The following is a 20,453-nucleotide window of genomic DNA, read 5'->3' on the forward strand; positions in this document are numbered from 1 at the left end:
GTCTGTTATTCCGTGGTGTTTTCAAATAACACTATCCTTGCGAAACCAAATCGCCCTAAATGGCTCGCTCGAGTCGTAGCAGTGCTGAATTGTGCATTCGTCTCTAGCCTTGGCCTTTTTTGACGTAGAACTACGTCTTTCAGGAAGGGTGCCAAACCAGAAAACAAGTCACGTTTTTATGAAATAAAGTTAACGTTAATAACTATTTTCACTTTGAACGAATTCTCATGATTTGCATACCAATCGAATCGGAAGTTCTCTAAGATTTGTTTGATATGCTATACATTGAAATACGATAATCTCTAAATGGTTCAAACTCATGAAAAGTGGAAGAATTTCCTTTTTCCCATATATTTGTTCTGCCGATTTGTGTGCTAACCCTACCCGTATTTCGAATGCTTATAACTCGAAAATTTCTATTAAGAAAGATGTTTGCATCAATTGATAGGAAGTATTTCTACGCGTCTCTCACAATTAATAATATGTTATTTTTCATGAGATGAACAATTGAATAACTGAAAAATGTCAAGCGTCATCTGAACGCCTTAACTGCCAAGTTTTGATTGGCCCGATTTACAGTTTCCCAAACACAAACTTCAAAATCGATGTACCTGTGGAAATCCGCTGTGCAACACATGCAAGTCGCGGGTATATTTCCCACTGAGCTGTGTTTCCCTAACACGCACTTCAAAATTATTGAGCCTGGGGGAATCCGATACATTATAAAATAATATTCGAAGTGGTAAACAAGTGGTTTGCATAATATGATTGCGTAGTTCTACGTCGAAAATATGCGGTCGTGTCCTAGATACAACCCCTTACAATTTTTTCATCCCATTTGTTTATTTATTTAGGCCAATTAGCATTTTAGCTGTAACAGAGCAGGTTTTGAATCGTGTTCATGTCACATGTTTTGTCGTATCTATATAGCACATTACACAGTTGCCATTTTTAGGCGTAAGAGTATTCTTTCTATACCATTGCATATGGTAAATTACACAGTAGCCAATTTGGGCGTAAGAGTATTTGTTAAAGCTGATTACGTATTAGAAAAACCGTTACGAAATTGTACGCATTTAATTTTTTCATCCGCGATCTAGTTCGCATTGCTTTTCATTAACTATAAAATGTATTACCATCTGTTCATATTAGTCACATTCTTTGTGTGGACACCGACTGGAAAACATCGTTGCTGGACGAGCTGGACGGCGAGGGATCGAGTGCCTTTCTCAAGGCAAGAGGGCGGAGGTGGTAGCGCTGGAGTAGAGTAATAGAGTAGAGTAGAGTTTTCAAAGGGCCTTTCTCAAGGCTAGAGACGAATGAACTGCAAAAGTTTAAAGTCTCTATAATTCAAGACCTTCCTTCCTTCATAGTAGTCATTATAGCACAACGTAAGGAATAGTACGCACGGTTTTGAATCGTGCTCCAAAAGTGGAAAACTCTCGAATCTTTCTTGACAATTTTTTCCACCAAGCTTTATGCCATTTCCCGTCTGGTGTTTGTTTTTTTCGTGAAAAAAATCGCCATTTTGCCTGCATCCGGTTCGAAGAATAGGATTTCGAATCGCGTAACTCGAAGTTACCAGATAAACTACTTGTCGAAACTAGTCCCCCGTCCCCATCAGTATTCCTTCTATTCTTCTATTGTTCAGTTAGACCACCGGACAGCGGAGACAGTTGATATGGTCATTGTTGTGTCATTAAAAGAACAACAGCCCGATGTTTCTTACAGAGCAAAGTAGTTGTATGGATGAATCGACCTTATTTCGACCGTGGATCGATCTCCATCGGTGATGATTGTTGCGTGGACGTAGTTATTCTGTAACAACACAAATATGGTCAATCGAGGGCCCTGAGCTTTGAACTTAGATCGATCGCTTACTAAGCGAACGCGTAACTAATGTGACTACGAAGACCCCCCAACTCACGACCTTGAGAAAGGTCATTAGAAAACCTCGAAAAAAGCTGCGGTCCTGTCGCTAGCCCGGACACATATGAAGTATTGTCCAACGCGAAGTGTTTGAGCGAAATTGCATCGGAGTGTTGATAGGAAAGAACGATTCATATTCAGAAGTGCACATTGACAAAAACGCTACAGATTTCGACATATCAACTTGTATATTGTTCACGCAAGATCATGAATAGAACATGAATCAATCCTCGGAAATACGGAAGCCTACAAGTTGATTGGCTTTTCAGAGCAACCGAATCTTTCAACTAAAGAGTAAATTGGACAATATCGATGGATTTTGAAATAATAATAGTCGAAATAATAATCAATGAAATTGAATGAAATAATTCCGTAGTTCTACGTCAACATTGCGGTCGTGTCCTGGACATCACTCTGATTTAATTTCAGAAATAATTGCCATCTCTAAGAGGGGTACTCCTGAACTATGGTTCAATCCAAGTGATTTTGCTATCAATGCAAGTGTGTACGAGGCCTGGTATGTGCGGAGCATATGTGTGTTCCGTTTCTTTAAAAACTTCTTCTAAATTTTGATACGAAATTAGCACGATGTTGCATTCTGTAACCCGACCACGATCGACCTTTGCATTCTAAAATCCGTCCGAGATACAAACCCATTCGACATATACAAATATGGTAACATTACCTCTACGCGAAACAATATTGGGTCTGATAATGATTTTATATTATTTATAAAAATTGATTCAAAATGCTAGGAAACTACGAGATCAAAATAATATCAATTAATAATTTTCATTCAAACTTCAAAAAATTTAATTTCTGTACATAAGATATATGGACCATATGAACCGCCAATCATAATAACATAATAACTAATGCAACAAATAGTTCTGCCACTTAACAACAAATAGGGAAAGAACATAGTTTTTCTTTCTATTTCAGTGGTGTATAAAATAACTTATTGTAATATTTTTTATTTGTGGAATTCTAAGCTTTATCCATCTTTTCCAAGCATTATTTACTAACCTTAAAAAATTCATCTTTTTCATCAAGTTAAAAATTATTATCTGGAAGCCTTATAGACCATTTCGCACGTCCACAGGAATCGCTTGTGTATCTCTCCGGATTTACCTTCATATTTTAGAAGGCATCTAAAATTTATAACTTTATGTACTTTTGTGAGCTTCAATATTCATATGCTTATCTTCTTATTTTACCTAAATTTTATTGCCGCGTTCAGGTAAAACAATTATTTAAAATCAATATCTTAAAAGTGTAACTAATCAACAATATGTCCCCGTCTACGAATACCAGCTAAGCGCCATCAGTGAATAGATCATCCACCAATCTCGAGTTACATCCAAAGCAAATGAGACTCTCGAGCCACTTGCCGATCTGGTCCGTCCAAATTTGTCCACCTCGCCGTTCGGAGTGGTGGAGGTGCCAATGACCAAGAGCGAAGAGGAGAGGCCTCGCTGTCAATCAAAATCTCCGAGAACATTAATTTACATAAACACCATCCCACAGGGCTCCCAGCATCCCCAGCTAGTCGCTCCCGAGAATTGCGACCGGCGGCGGAGGAGGCACCGGCTATCCTCGTTTTCACTCTTTCCCCTAGCCAGTCGCTTTTCAATGGGCAACCCGGGACTGGTTGACTTATGGTTTTATATGAGCAGTACGCTTCGAGACTGGTTTGCTGTTCAACTTGGGTGATTAGATTACTCCCGGCCGATGGACTTAAGTGACTCGGTAAATGCTACCTGTTGGCATGATAGGCTTATTTGGATATTGAACTGATCGGTTGGAATATCCATACCAGGGAAAAGGGGCAGGCTAATTAGCTGAATGCCGTACATAACTGCCGATCGAATGTAATATTTCAACTGGTCGTTTATGATGTGAGTAAATTGAGAGAGAAAAGAAAAACCAAACATAAAATATATAACTTCACATTTTTAGAAAACCGAGTAGCGATGGTATGCTTTTTTACCATCGGACTACAGCACGTTAATCACTGTTTATGCGACGGCGAAGCAAACCGTTTTCATTTGATTGCAACTTCATTTCGCGAAATCGATATAAATAGAGTCATATTTGATATGAGACGCAGGCAAAAATCAGCTTATAGAAATACTACGATTTGCATACAATCGACCATAAACTTTTGTCCCGTCCGTGGACTGTGATGCGTTCGCGTCTTATAGCACCATTTCTTGCGGTCAATTTATGGCCAATATCTGATTGCTGTGCATACTAAGCATTGAATTCTTTGTTGCTAATCGCCTCTGGCCGAGCATGACTGTTTTGTAAAATTATTTTCGAATGATCACCGTTCGATTGCGAATGGCTAGAAATGGTTTCAAGCGAACTGCGATACCGTTTTGTTTAAATGAAACATAATTATGTTTCTATTTCATTCGAAAAATATCTGCTTTTAAGCAAATTGTTAATATTTCATAAACCCAAATATTTGTCATTTGTCATAGGTTCTTTACCTTTTTCAATTTACAGTCACCAGAATTAGAATTTCGGCATGAGCTGATGGGGCGCATACACAAATTGGAAAATGATGTCGAACTGGACGCGGTACCGATTAATCAACATCATCAGTCACCCGGTTCTCTGTTGCCCCAGTCAACTCTCGGCGGATACGGTGCTCAGAGTTATGACCACTACGGGAAGGAGTTCTTTTTCGGTAAGATTAGCAGTTTTTGTTGAATATTTAAAGAGAATGATAAATGTTCGTTTATATTTCAACAAAAAAAAAACACAGGAACCAAACATCGAGATGCACTATGCACCGATGCGGATGATTCCTTCCTGCGGCCGCCACTGTGGGAGGATATCACCAGCTCGATTCAGAACATTGATCCCGAGAACGCCATCATGCTCGGTACGCTGAACGGTGTCCCGCAGGTGAAAACAGAGGCTGTCGATGACACGTTCCTAGAACCTCTTTCCTCGCCGTTGTTGAGCCCGCTGGAAATCAAAACAGAGAAAAACCACACAGTTCAAAACCACAACAATAACAGCATACACCAAAATCAGTTACTTAGCGATAGTAGTTGTAATAACACTAGTAGTACAAGTAGCGCATTCCTAGCAAATAGCGAATCTACCTACCTGCATCACTCGCACACCCACTCAGCCTCGCTGGTTACTAGTCATCATGCCCATGGTCAACAACACAATCTCAACGGTTACATGGGTTGCACCAACGGCAGTGGAACCCTTCATGGATTGAACTCCGCACAACAGAGTGGCCATCTGCATCATCAACAGCATCATCCTCAGGGCCACCATCTGCCGGTGAATCAAAACAACAACTATTACCATTGGCCATCTCATCAGTCGGGAAACTTACAAGGTAGTTCTGGAGTAGCACAAATGTACCACCCAAAGTATCATCCCTCACAAGGACCCACCATATGTACGCCAATCTCGAGGCTAATGTACGTTCCGCCGCTTACCCCACCGAACTCAGATCCCGGAAGTCCCGGTACTACACTTCAGGTTAGTCGTTTCCTCAAATGTTTTGTCCAGGCTAAATTCAAAATTTCATCTCTCACAGAACCCTGCCCGACGAACTCCTCCACCGCCGTATCATCCGCAACAGGTTGCGTCCCTTACAATCCACCTGGGATCGAATAGCCATCAACCTACCCATCTCCATCACCATCCTCATGGGATACCGCCACAACAGCCGCCATCAGCACCCTCTGCCTCTGCCGGATCTCAACAACAACTGCCATCCCACCTGCAATCCAATCACACCCAGCCATCGCCATCGACAGCAGTGGCTGCAGCGGCAGCAGCAGTTAACCAAATTCCTACCAATTCATCAGCAATAGCATCGGTGGCGATCAATACGATCACCACCAGCAACGGCAGCAATACTAACCTCAACAGCAGTAACAGTAACAGTTCCGCGAGTAGCACCGGTCGCAAACGATCGCAGCACAGTATCAACAGCGTCCTCAGCAGTGTGGGCGTAGTGAAGCACATTGTTGGCCGGTACAACCGGCGCAACAATCCGGAGCTGGAGAAGCGACGGATACATCACTGTGATTTTATTGGTGAGTACCCGTTGTTGATGTTGTGTTCGCAATAAGATCGGTTCAGAAGATATTTTACAGCTATCTACGTAATGTTAACTAGGTGTTCCTGCAGTCGGGTTCTTCAGCAGGAGAAAAATTGGATCGTCTCAAAAGAAGACCAGTATTTTGAGCGCAGAGTTCGAATACTGGTTTTCTTTTGTATTCTGAAAGCAGGTGTTAACGTTGCGTTGACTACTACTTATGCTGTTGTTTGTTTCCTACTGATTGCTACTCTTGCAATACTTCCGCTGCATCTTCGATTCCTGTTTGTTCCTCTTGGTGCAGTGCAAAAGAGGCGAGGTTTGCGATGCAAGTATTTCTTTCTTTCGTACGGTGTGCGGACTGAACATCTAGTGCAAAAGGAAATGAAACCAAACGCATAGTTCAACGCATAGTGTTTGTATGCAATGAGCAACTGGGAGAGAACAGATTGCTTATACTCGACCAATCAGAACGCGGAATTTTTGAAAAGATAATGCTTGACGTTTCTCAATTATTCAATGATTAGTTCCATGAAATATATAATGTTTTTCATTGTAATACATTGCTAGATCGATTGATGCAAATATCTTGCAAATCCATCAGGAAATCACTGAGCAATAAGCACATGAATTTGGACAATTTTTGTTTTTGCGCTCCCAATATGTTCCCAAAAGACGTAATCCAACGTCATAAACTCCGGATAATCATGATGTTGTGAAGTAAAGGGACCAAAAAGGTGTGTCGTGGTTAAAATGATTCGTAGTGTAGCGCGGCGGTTCTGTAGCAGAAAAAAAAACTTGATGTCAAAGACACTACCACTCTGTTGACGTAGGACTACAAAATTAATGCCGGCGAGAACCAATATTACAGAAATTTAGGAATTAAGTACTCTTTAGTACAAGTATTTGGTAGCCCGGACAAGAACATCGAAATTCCTCGAAATTCCTGTATCTGCAATGACGATGCCCATAGGCTTTTCGGTTTCGCTTCCGTGTTACACATTCCGGTCAGCACAAAAATACCCGCAGCTTGCTTGTATCTGCAATGACGATTTCCCCAGGCGTCTTTCTTATAAACACATTTCGGTGTACGAATGCATACGAGTACTAGGCTTACATGCGTCGTCAATGAGTAAGGATGTTGTGACCTGCCTGATAATAATAACCTGATTCAATTTTTGAGTCATTGAGTAACAAACATTACTCGTAGACAGTCTTCAGAATGCAACACGGTGCTGATACGCAACAAGATTTTTGTACCCAGTTGAGCTCCCACTCCTTGCGCACACATGCGCTCTGGCGAATGAGCACTCTCCGAAACACAGATGAAATGTTTGGTTGTCAGCGCCTTGGGCGCAAGGCTAGTTTTAAGCTGAGTTTTACGCTGAAATTTGCGCCGTGCTTACGCGCCGTGCTGCGCGCTTGAATCTGGATTGCTCTTTCGGTTGAGATATTTTTCTTCACACAAGCGTATACGGTTCAAATGGGGGCGCGCTGTTGTTTTTTATGTTCTGCTTAGAACGTACGGAGACGAAACGGGCGCTAGAAATTGATGTGTATATGTGTGTGTATAGAATGAGACGCGCATCACACAATTGAGAGAGAGAGAGAGATGTTGGATTTAAGAGACTTTAAACTTTGGGAGTTCATTCGTCTCTACACAATTGAGAAGAAATGTTTAGTATCTGAGTTCTGCGCCGGGTGCATTTTGCGCTGTCGTGCTTATGAATTTTGTGCGCTTCCCACCAAGAGAGAATACGAGTTTTCTTTGAACGCGCGCTGATGAAAATTCAACTCAAGCGCAGCGCTGCGTTTGTTTTCTGAAGACTGCCCGTAGACCTTTTATAATTCGAATAAAGTGATTATCATACCACTTCGTTCAACCAGCGAAGAGGTATCTACGTTCAAAACCTTACACCCCAAGCGTAACGCTCTCGTTTGCAAAAGCTTAAACTTACACCCCAGTATAGAAATGAAAAACATAGTCCCACGTCAAAAATATCTTGTTTGATAGAGTTGGTAGAGTCCGAACCTTGAATTATCAATTTAAATTTTATAAAACTACTCCTTTTTATCTCCATATTAAATTTAAATTAAAAGAAAAATATCACGTTCTCAAATACATATATACAACCAACATTTTCCCAAAAATTGCACTATATCGGACAATTAGAACATACGATATCATGTCAACCAGGTCGAAAAAGTAGTTCCGAGGAAGCCGCATTTTCGGCAGCGTTACTTAGGTAATAGCACTTTCAATACTCACATTTTATTAATCGGCGATCCCTGATTCATATAATGGGTCTTCTTCGACTTTAGTATCAATGTTTTATAAAGATTTTCTTAGATTAATGAGCTTTTCTAGTTTCGGGACTACATACTTTGGAACAAATGTCCAGATCTTGAGTTGAAAGCAGCCTTTTTTTAATTTCTGAACTCAAGCATCTAAATCGGCTTGATTACTTTCAATACTTCGTTCCTTGGATAAAATCAGCAAGAGTGTTCTCAGCTGCCGCTTTCTAATACTACACCAGCTTAATGAACTACGTAAGCGGTATATGTGTTGTGGATCAAGCGGGAACTTTCATGATAGAAGGTAGGCCATACTGAATGCACCTATAAATAGCGCTAAGAAAAAAGTGACTCGAACCTCCTGCTAACGCAACTCGATCCGTACTGAGCATAGGAATATTTTAACACCAAGATGGCGGATCCAGGTCCACTCACTGCCGTGCTAGTCAAAAACGTCTGCTTCATTCTGGATAGCCCTCGTACCACAAAATCACATAATGATGAGGGTGCCATAAAGTCAGAAGAAAATATCAGGATATAGTAGACGAAATTGTTTACAAAAACATTCCATCTAGACTAAAACATACCTAAAAATCTCCATTACGGTGGAAGTGGGTTGAAGTTGTTTGATCAAATACCCTTCCTTATTGCTTCGGATATTACTTTAGGATGCATCGGATTTTTTAAAATAACTCTTGAGTAGAAAGTTTCTGTGGTGTGGAAAGAGCCGTGGTTCTGTAGAATCAGCTGAAGATGGTTGAGTCATGATTCATTCTTTTCCTCACAAGAATAGAATGAATATTGAGAAAGCATCGCAAGCATTTTTTTCTTCGTGGCGGTCATTTGTATTCAATTCATTCCTCTATCGGTAAATTGCTATAGAACAAAAAAAATCATTTGATCTTAATTACATTAATGTCTACCGCATTTCTTATATCCATTCAATGCTTCGTGAGACCAATCTGGACTTAAAAAAATTACAGGAGGTTGTTTCCAAGATACGACCGCATTGTTGACGTAGAACTACGCTGTTATTTTATATAAGTCGCTTGTTTATATCTTCGGATATCATTCTATAACGCTTTGGCGCACAATCTTAACGTCTGCTTCGCCATAACGTCAGTTTAATGCATTGATGCATCCTCAAAGGCACCAACGAAGCCCTTATGATGACGGAAAACAAACAATGTTAACTGCTTGGAAAAAGACTGAATTATGCCACACAGCTTGTACCCTGCTGTAACACCCATCGATGCGAATTGGCTGATGAGTTTGTCAAGAGCGACCGCCTTCACTACCAGCGGGGAGAGTTTGATTTGGTTGCTGCCTGGGTAACGGCGTTTACATGTTCGACCGACGCGCCGAAATCGCCTACTTCGCTGTTGTTCGATGCAGTGTCACACTCGCGAAGGCTCGTTCAGTGCGAACGCTTTTCACTGCACTAACATCGCGTGCATCATTATATGACGCTTACCTCGAAATTTTATTGCCCCTGGCAATGCGTTCGTTTTTTTGCAGGGCTCGAGCCTGCCTTCCTGTTCTTCTTGCTCATCACACACTACGTGAAGCGTCCAATCTGTGACGCGGAAAGAAAAACACACGATACGAATAACGCCAAAAACGAACTGAAAAAACCACACGACGATATCCAAGTTGGATTACCACTGGTGGGGTCCAATCTTAGATCGAAGCGCAGCGAAAGCAAAGTGAACTGGATTGCTCAACAGTCCGATGCCGAATGAAAGTTTGCCTCAGCGAGATCCACTGTTTATACTCTAAGCAAAAATTCCCCTTCATTCTTCTACTTTTTCTTTGTTCACGGAGACTTGAAATCCTACGACTTCCCCTCCGTTGGTCGTCGATAAGTTGCTCGTTACTGACTGCTCTGTTCGGGAAAGCACACAAATGTACAGAACAAATGTATGGGAAAATGGAAACGCTAAAAGTTTTCATGATTTTTAACCATTTACAAACCAGGGAATTCTAATGTATAGCATATTAAACAAATCTTACAGAATTTCCGATTCGTTTAGTATGCAAATCGCCAAAATCCTTTCGCGGCAAAAATAGTTATTAACGTTAACTTTATTTCATAAAAACGTGACCTGTTTTCTGATTTGGCACCCTTAATGAAAGACGTAGTTCTACGTCAAAAGACGAGTGCATAGTGTCGAGGACACAACCGGAGAGACGCTTCTAATCAATATTTAAGTTTAAGTAAGTTTTCCTAATGTAAGTAGATACTTAAAGCTTGCACAAACCATTCACTAAGCAGCGAAGTACTGTTGATTGTTTGATGTCTAGAGCAACACTGGCAAACTGAACTTATTTAATATCCAAGTAGTTTTTCAGTATCTTTTATCAAAATTACATCTCCGATGCTTCCAAAAACATCGTTTTCAATGAGATAATCCACAAATTATACTACGTAGCACCTTTCGCAGAGCGGCAACATAAATGCCTGAACTTTATTCAATTGTGGTGACGGCGGCCATAGCAGTGGAACGTATTTGCTCCTTCAGTTTTCAACCGAAGAACACAGCTGTCACTGCTAGAGAAAACCTTCTTCCCATCAGGCTTACACCACATTACTTTGATATCACTCGGAAATAATGCATGAATTTGCGAAAATTGAATGATCGATCGGAAAGTCATCAATCAATAAGTCTAAAAAAACTCTTTAATTCAATGGCGTTGAAATGACTCTTCAGTAAAACGTTCGATCTTAGAGAATTTCTTATTCGATTTATATGCAAAACGTCAAAACCCGTTAGCAGCAAAAATAAATATTAACACATTAAGGACCGCACGTTTCAGGGCAAACTTGAACCCTTCATTTATTCGGATTCAACGAATGAGATCGTTTCCTTCGATGTGGATGAGATGAAGGCAAGCCATCGGTAGGTCTTGTTAAATTCTTGGCAAACCGAGGATTTAACCTTCAAGTGTAGAAAATACGGGTTATTTCGTGGTCGATCCGTAACAGACGGAACACGAAACACGAGAAAACTCGTGAGCGGTCCGCAATATGTTAACGTTAACTTTAATTTATAAGAACGTGACCTGTTTCATGATTTGGCAGCCTTAATGAAAGACGTAGTCCTACGTCGAAAGAAAAGTCACATGGTTCCGAATCAGGAGAACACTGTGGATGATTTAGGACAAAGATTAAATTTTGAGGCAAAAATTAACGCACGATCAGCGACTTGTGACTAGCGGCATTATCATTTAGAATTGTTTTAAATTGTGATATTCTGGTAGAATTAAGTGGATTCTGGCCATCAAATGCAAATTTGTAGTCCTAGGTGTAGATTATCATACAACAACATCTCAAAAATTCAGAAGATTGAAGCCTCTCTATGAAAATGTCGTTGTTATACGACAACACATAAAAGTTTTGAAGCAAAACTCTCAGTCGAATCAACATAAAAAAAGAGATTTAGTTCGTATGAAATTTAAGTGAGTGAACTGGAGTAAGTCAGTATTAAGTAAAACGTAATGGATGGTATCACATTTACCCGAAAGACATTCACCCGAATTCCACTCACCCGAATGTAACAAATACCCGAATGCGACAGCTACCCGGAAGTAACATCTACCCGAACTGACACGTACCCTAATGCGACATTTACCCGAATACAACAAATAACCGAATGCAACAGTTATCCGAATGTAACATTTACCCGAATGCAACAGTTGCCCGAATGTAACAATTACCCGAATGTAACATCTACCCGAATGCGACACATACCCGAAAGAAGGATATATTCGAATAATACGCAAATTTTATTGTTAGGAAGTATTTGTATCTTTATTTCTGATCAGTGTTATATAAAAATCATATTTGTCTTGTATGTTCATTTCCATTCAAAAAGTACTGTTCGTGGGTAGTGCAATTTGAGAAATAGTGACGTTAAAGAAAATCCTTTTGAAAATAATGAGAAAAGGTAAGAATGCAGTTTTATAATGTATTATGAAGTTAATCCATTCATATGGGCAATCTGAGTTGGCCGCCGTCGGCCTTTCTCATCTGTACTTTTTCTTCAAAAAGTCTGTACCAAAAATTAGTACCATCGAGAATATTGTAGAAAAAAATCATGAAGCATGAACAATTCTTATTTATTTACTACAAAATATTATATTTACTTACTAACTTTATGTCTACATTTACTTACTACGTACAGAATCTGTACCAAAAATAATCAAAAAATCTGTACCTTTCCAGATAAATCTGTACGTGTGGCAACACTGGACACAACCAACGTAATGACATAGCGCAACATGCATATTGGTTGGTTTATTTACCAAAATTTTTGTAATAAAAATTAGTTCCATTGTATCCAAAATAATGTTGGAATACACACTAGAAATATCGAAATTATATTCATTTCCGTTGCTGTATTTGGTCAAACTTTTGCAACTATGAAAAATAATCATGTCAAACGGTAATAGAAAAAAAAATAGAATGATCTTTCAAACATAATTCCAACAAATTCTGAAAACTCTAAAAAGCGAATGAAAATTACGCAGAAACACATTCGAAATGCTCCATTCGTATTGCTTCCTGATTGACCCAGTTCTCCGTCAGCCGTCGATATTCATTTTCACATGCTGAAACTAAAAGTGAAATGTAGATCTGTACGTTCAATGAGTGCCAGGCAGTAAGTGGGAGACGGCAAGCAAGCGTAAAGGGCGAGTGAAATAATGAAAAAACCTGGCTGCAATTATCGCGACACTATCATGTGCAAGTGATGTTCGATATGTGAGACAGTTGTTCCATTTTATGGTGAATTCAGTTCGTTAGCGCAACAAGCTGTCCGTTAGGTCTGCTTCCCTGGGTGATCCATTGTATAGGGCTTTGGTCTGGACTAGTTTCCAGGCTATCGGACGACTGGCAGGTGTAACTTTCCACTACCTTTCCACCAAGTTGCGGCACCGATCTCCGAGCGTCCGAGTGCCACCGGTGAAACCTGACTGAGAAGATCTGCTCCGGTGATAAGATTTCGATTTCATCGATCGTTCGATTTTCCGACGGAGAACGTGACAAACGACAAATAGCTAATCGCGCTCGAAGCGCGAGTTAACATTAATAATCAGACTTGTTGGCGGGAATCATTACGCCCTCTTCAGGACCTAAAACAATACTTCATTGCAATCATATTTGTAGGTATTGAGTTTATGATTAATGCAATCGGGAGTGGAACAGAAACATTCCCATGTTGGAGGCTTGAGAAGTGGCAATCGTGGAGTGCAAACAATCGCTACTGATTGGATCAATTTGCCAGTGAGATATCGGAGGTTCGAATCGAGTGGCAGCAGTATCTGTATCCAATAGAGACTACATGAGGCTTCCATGAAAACAGAAAAAACCCACGTTGTTTATTGTGCGAATGGGATAGAATAAGCGTATGAAGCCACTGTCCCGTGAAATAGTTCAAACAAAAAAAAATGCTCAAAGTGTGTACCTTGATCGCCTTCTGTCGATCTCATCGGATTCTGGTGGTATATTTGGTCGTACGTGCTGAAATTGTGCTGGAATGCATGGAGGTTGTTTCATTCTTTTTACACATAGTTCTCGCAGTTCGCCACGTTCAATTGCAAGCTAGTGTTTGCCAATCAATCAAAAAGTTACATTCATTGAAGTTTTACATTCAGTGATTTGTACGCTTCTAGCGGGAACCCCTACTGAGTCATCTAGTCGAAATGCGGAGCAGATCGCGGATACACTCAGATGTTTGGTTGTTTTTGTCTCCTTGAAAACTGGTAATAACGAGAATTCCGTCCACCTACCATGTACCGTGTAAGTGACAATCACATACAATCATCTACACCGTTCATCATAAATTAACCCAATTTGTTTAGCATGACAACTTATTGTATGTTGGCAGCTAGAGTTTACCACATTAATCGATCATCACCTCCAACCGGTTCACCACGACCATAAAGTCAAAGAAGAAAAATCCCCGCTATGCTGCACTGACCATAAAGTACTAATTATGGTGATAGATAGGCAGCATCGCAAATGAAACAACAAGCCATTTTCAACTGACTGACTAATGATCGAGTGTGTACTGCTCACGCCCGCGAGAAGAAAGCAACTTTTTTTTCGCAGGTACCCCGTAGCTGAAAAAGGAGTTTTCACGCTCTCGCCAAACGTGTTGGTAATATTGGCAAAACTACGGCGCGGGTGATAATTATCGCTTTTCTCATTTTGAGCGTTTTAAGCATCGTCTAATAGATGGTGTTAGCTAAATCACACACGATCGTGCCCGAGCGAGACGATGCGGTTCCTAACATCATAATCAGTGCCCAGCGCAAATGTCTTCATTACAAGACCCCCGACAAACCCTAGTGGGGTGCGAGGTGAGAAAGATTTTCTCACATTCCATTTAGGGAATCCTCCGATGGGGAAAATTACCTCTTAATATTAATTATCTCCCATCAGTAGATCACCGGTGGGTATGCGCGCCGTATTAATAACGCCCCGCTCTTCGCCATGTGTCGGATGTGTTAAATGGTGCTAGCAGCTCGGCAGTAATCGATGTTGATGAGTACCTCAATAAGGTACACCGGGGCAAGTTGAAATTCGGGGTAAGTTAAAACGAAAATCATATCTCTTACTAGGAAAGATGGATTGACGCGTAAATTAAAAATTATCTTCCAACCCACCTTATGACAGCTATTACCAGAATATTGGGGAGTGCATTTCGGTCCAATCGGTCCAAAAACACTAATTTTTTCAAAAATATCGCCAAAATTGCACTCAGTTAATCAAATAGGGATAATCAAGTGTAGTGGTTTTGAAAACTAAGCTGAAAACCTTTTTCCGTATACTGCCGTTCTACACATATTTGTCCCATGTGACTTTTTGACAATTTTCACTTTTCTTCATAAAACGATGTTTTTATTCCGAATCAAATGAAGAAAAGAACATATGTACATGAATGCTCAATAACAATGAGATTTATATTCTGCAAAGGTGTTGCAGATCACTCCCTTCGTCATAAAACATTGTTTTTATGCATAATCTTTCGGGGAACCCAAAAAAAAACTTATTGTTTGCTCCCAGCTTTTAAAAAAACAACATCAAGTTCAATTGTCCCATGTTGATATTCTAGGCATAACCATGAATTTTTAAATTTATAATCAAGCTTGATTAATCCAAGTGGAGGAAGCTTTTCACATTTCATTAGACAATAATTTACTGCTCATAAAAAACCCGGTGTATTGCTAAACTCGAATTCCAAACCGTTCCAATATTACGTAACGCATTTTTTTTATTATTTTAGACTCCCTCTTCTCTAGATAATATGTAATAAATGGTTATTTGCATAAAAATGTTTAGGTTTAGTTGGATGTATTTCTAAACAAGTTTCCACAAGCCATCCCCTCCTTCTTTTTTGAGTGCGTTACGTAATATTTGAACATTTGAATGATCCCATAAACCACATTAGTGGCCGTTTCGAGTAGCTCTACTCTGACATGAAATCGTATAAAATAGTATGTTATTGTTATTGTTATGTTATTGTTTCGTATATTAATTCCTAGTATGTAGTGCCCATTTTTGCGTATATCAGACTACTCCCCCACATCTCACGTGTACCAAAACCATTTTTTCATAATGTTAAAATGTAATTCTTTCAATTTAGTGTTTCATAAATCAGTTGTAGATAGTTCGAGAAGCAAAACCGCACATTGAACTCATGAGAGTTCCGCGTTTCAACTCACCCCGCTCTACGAGACAACTGAATATGAAAACTAAACATTTTCAAAATTGATATATTTCGAAACACCCAGTGTGAATCCCTATTTTTTATCGAAGGTCATCTGTTATACCTTGTATATGATGCAGATTTCAATTTAGTGATTTAGTGATTTTTTAACATAACGTTCAAGTTGAACTTCGAAAAAATCGTTTCAACTTGCCCCGGTGTACCTTATATGCTTAGATTATGATGATGATTACGCTATGAATACCACATTTGTAGTAGAGTATAGTATTCAAAACTTCGACTCTATAACATGAATCCATAAACACGAATGTGAGTGCCAGGTAGAACTTGTTTGGAATCGAATATCTTTAATTGAGCGCAGGGGTGAATGTTACTTGTAAAAACAATGCATGAAAACAGTTAAAAGTTGCATGAAAACAGAGCAAAGTAGAAGGACTGCTGAAACTTATATTTTTCATGAAAGGAATAATTTCCCGAATATGATTTGATTTTGATTTGTCTCAATTCAAACTAAATTAATAACCAACTCGAACAAGATTTTTTTCCACCGAAAATTTATGATGCAACGAAAGTGAGTGCCACATAAACCGAGGACGAATAACTTCAAAGCCCTATTTTCCAAGTCTGAAATGTTACTTGGGTGCAATCAAAATATATCTTCTTCGCATTGAGTTGTTACTGGGGTCGGAAAAGTTATCTTACAGTACAACCCAAGCCACAATTTTTTTTTGTAAAGGAGCATCATTACCTGAATCGAACACCCATAGCGCTAAAGTGTTGCCAAAGTATTTATTTGGTGGTATCAGAAAAATACACCATTATTATTTTCTGGAACTAGTAAAACTATCATGAGAATTCTAAAACAACGGGATGTTGCAAAAAAATCAAGTGTGCTCAATAGCAAACGTTGAAGAAAGTTATAAAGGAAAAAGGGCCGAACGAGAGTACACTACATGGAGGAACAAATTTTGGCGGATAAATATCAATGCCGCTAGATGTTCAATAATTATTTCGAATTTTTATTCGTTTTGGGCGACGAAAGTTACTGTTTTCATTCGAAGCCGCACATCTCCGGAAATTATTGATACCGCTCCAAGGATACATTAACATAATTTTGAACAGAATGTAATGCTGTGCCGTATGTATGTCATTTTTGCATCATTGAGCAATGTCAAAATTTCCGGTTTCAATTTTTTATCTATTCAAAGTATGTTGCTATTTCCTTCGCCCATAACGACAGAGGTTCCTGCAAATACTTCTGAGTGCGGTTCGAGATGTGTTACGGAGCCCCATCTTGTTGAAATACAACATTTAGCTTCGGGCCGTACTGCTCTTCGATTTACGGAGTAATATATTTACTTAGAATCCCCATATGTCCGTGCTCACATTCCCGCCTTCTGGAATGAACACCGGGTCCATTTTCTGCCATCGGAAGCCACCATTGAAAACACCATAACGCTAGGAGGATACTTTGTCAGATGAACGTTTTTATGTTAGTCGGTCACGTCTTTTATCGGGAGAGCAATTCCACCTCGAATTAACCGGCCCGCTGACCCTCTCCGTTTTTCTTTTTTGAAACTTGGTACTTATGATGGAAATTACCTTAAATCACAATTTTGTTCATCGTATTACCAACTTAAAAGATGGTCCCTTCTTACGACAGTTGCCTGAAGTCACCAACAGCTCTGTTAAAAAATCTTGCTCAAAAATTTAATTTAATATTAGAAACTACGATATTTTTATATATTTTTATTGGAACACCCTTCCAATTCAACAGAGTTTGACGTACGGTGGTGTGTTGGTAAACTCACTAAAATGAAAATACAAATTTTTGTAAATATATGAAATTAATTCGTGACCATTTAAGAAAAGTAACATAATGATATATCAATACCAATCCATAGCTAACTATCATGCATCAGACTATCCAAGGGTAAAAAGAAGCTGCACAATAAGTACTCCGACCAACCGTATGTTCTTATTTGCTGCCGTGTAAACGGACGTACAAAAATGCTTGCTTCTGATTGAATATGCATAAAGTAAGCATAGTGTAGAGCTTGAACTTCTAACTCAACAGTCCCGCGACCAGCCAGTGTGTACAAACAGAAGATTTACACACCGTGAAATCTAAGAGATGTGTTGTGAATAAAAGATAGCTCACCCCAATCCAATTTTGATGTTTCTTTAAAATTTTGTTCTCAAATCTGAGGTTAGTCTGCTTCCATATATACAAACCTTTTGAGGCCTTTAAAAAATGTGCTTTCATTTGTTCATTTCACCCTACAGCATACTAGAAAGCATTTGTTCTGGCGAAGATGATATTTTTTCTGCTAACGCTAGTTTAGATGTACATCAAATCTGATGCCCTTGGATGTAATATGTCTTAAAAATTCAATAATCACTTCCAGGCAGTTTTCATCATAGAAGAAATATATACAAACCTTTTGAAGCCTTTAAAAATGTGCTTTCAATCCAATTTTGATGTTTCTTTAAAATTTTGTTCTCAAATCTGAGGTTAGTCTGCTTCCATATATACAAACCTTTTGAGGCCTTTAAAAAATGTGCTTTCATTTGTTCATTTCACCCTACAGCATACTAGAAAGCATTTGTTCTGGCGAAGATGATATTTTTTCTGCTAACGCTAGTTTAGATGTACATCAAATCTGATGCCCTTGGATGTAATATGTCTTAAAAATTCAATAATCACTTCCAGGCAGTTTTCATCATAGAAGAGCCTTAAGCTTTACAAAATTTCTGCTCATAGCCACCCATTTTTCTTAAAGATAATATTTTAATTGAATTGTTCGTATACACCCTAAATTAGTTTCTAGCACATGCATTGTCATCCCGATTTATTACATATAATGACCTTAAAAATAACAGAAAATGTGCTACTCTCCCATACTGGTATAGCATTTGTATAACATACCCTATGATCAGAAAGTATCGTGAGTTTTTGAATGAAACATACCGTTCCGAATCATATTTCGGACGCTTAAGGCATATGATGCAGAAAACGGATCTAAACTTTATGCACAGGTACCGTTCTGAATCATATTGCGGACAACATCATATTTCGGACACTTTGTTCTAATATCTTGAAATTCTTAATGCACTGATGATCTATATATATATATATATAAATGGAGTGATGTCTGTCTGTCTGATTCTTATGGACTCGGAAACTACTGAACGAATCGATATGAAAATTGGTATGTAGGGGTTTTTGGGGCCGAGGAAGGTTTTCGTGATAGTTTGAGACCCCTACCTCCTCTCTAAGGGGGGGCTGCCATACAAATGAAACACAACTTTCTAAATTTCTCGAGAATTAATCAAGCAAATGAAACGAAATTTGCCGTGTGGAGATTTTAGGGTGCAAAAAATGGTTCTATGGTGGGTAGATCCCCACCCCCCTCTCTTAGGGGGGGCTGCCGTACAAATGAAACACAAATTTCTACATTAATCGAGAATTAATCAAGCAAATTCAACCAAATTAGACATCTTAAGGTTTTAGGGTGCAATGAATGATTCTATGGTGGTAAAATATTCTTCCCCCCTATCTTAGGGGGGGGCTGTTACCATACAAATGAAACACATATTTCTGCATTACTCGAGAATTAATAAAGTAAATTAAACCAAATTAGGCATATGGAAACTTTAGGGTTCACTAAATATTTCTATGGTGGTTAGATACCCATCCCCCTTTCTTAGAGAGGGCTGCCATACAAATGAAAGACAAATTTCTGCATTACTCGAGAATTAATCAAGCAAATAAAGCCAAATTTGGCATGTGGAGATTTTAGGGTGCAATAAATGAATCTATGGTGGTTAGATACTCCTCCCCCCTCTCTTAAGGGGAAGAGGGCCTGGTTCTACCATACAAATGAAACATAAATTTCTGCATTACTCGAGAATTAATCAAGCAAATAAGACCAAATTTGGCATGTAACGTAACGGAGAAACATGTTATTTGCAAGTGGTTGAAAAATCTAGAACGAGAATTGTGTCAGAAAATAATCTGGTATTATAATGTCGAGTAATTTTAAAGGGTAGATTAGAAGATCAATCAATGAATAATTATGCGATTGGACCCATGAACAGCGCTTAGTAAAAAACGTGGATGTGATAACGAAAAATAAATTTTGGGTGGGACGAAGTTTGCCGGGTCAGCTAGTATAACAATAAAATTAATATCACAATTGCTTCTTTAGCGAAATTCCTTGGTTTCGCTATCGTTTCACATGAGAACTACATTTGAATTATAACATAATCGGCAAAATCTATCAACACTCGGTTGATATTTTTTAATAAATGAGTTCAATATGCTTTTAAGCTTTCTACTTTGGTACCTATTTGAAAAAAATCATCGAAAAAAATGCTTTTCAAATGAAGCGAATTAAAATCAAATTTCGGACAGA

The 20,453-nt window shown here is 39.0% G+C and overlaps 1 protein-coding gene across 2 annotated transcripts in view; it reads left to right on the top strand.

The window, feature by feature from the left end:
* LOC129769080 (dendritic arbor reduction protein 1-like) overlaps nt 1–20,453 on the top strand; it is a 271,705-nt gene that overhangs the window by 115,355 nt on the left and 135,897 nt on the right. For both annotated transcript variants that reach the window (XM_055771095.1, XM_055771096.1), the window contains exons 3-5: nt 4,441–4,624; nt 4,703–5,442; nt 5,501–6,005. In XM_055771095.1, coding sequence (XP_055627070.1) covers nt 4,441–4,624; nt 4,703–5,442; nt 5,501–6,005 — 1,429 coding nt within the window. The remainder of the gene's footprint in view (nt 1–4,440; nt 4,625–4,702; nt 5,443–5,500; nt 6,006–20,453) is intronic.

Source organism: Toxorhynchites rutilus, chromosome 2, assembly GCF_029784135.1.
Source record: "Toxorhynchites rutilus septentrionalis strain SRP chromosome 2, ASM2978413v1, whole genome shotgun sequence".
Lineage (NCBI taxonomy): Eukaryota > Metazoa > Arthropoda > Insecta > Diptera > Culicidae > Toxorhynchites > Toxorhynchites rutilus.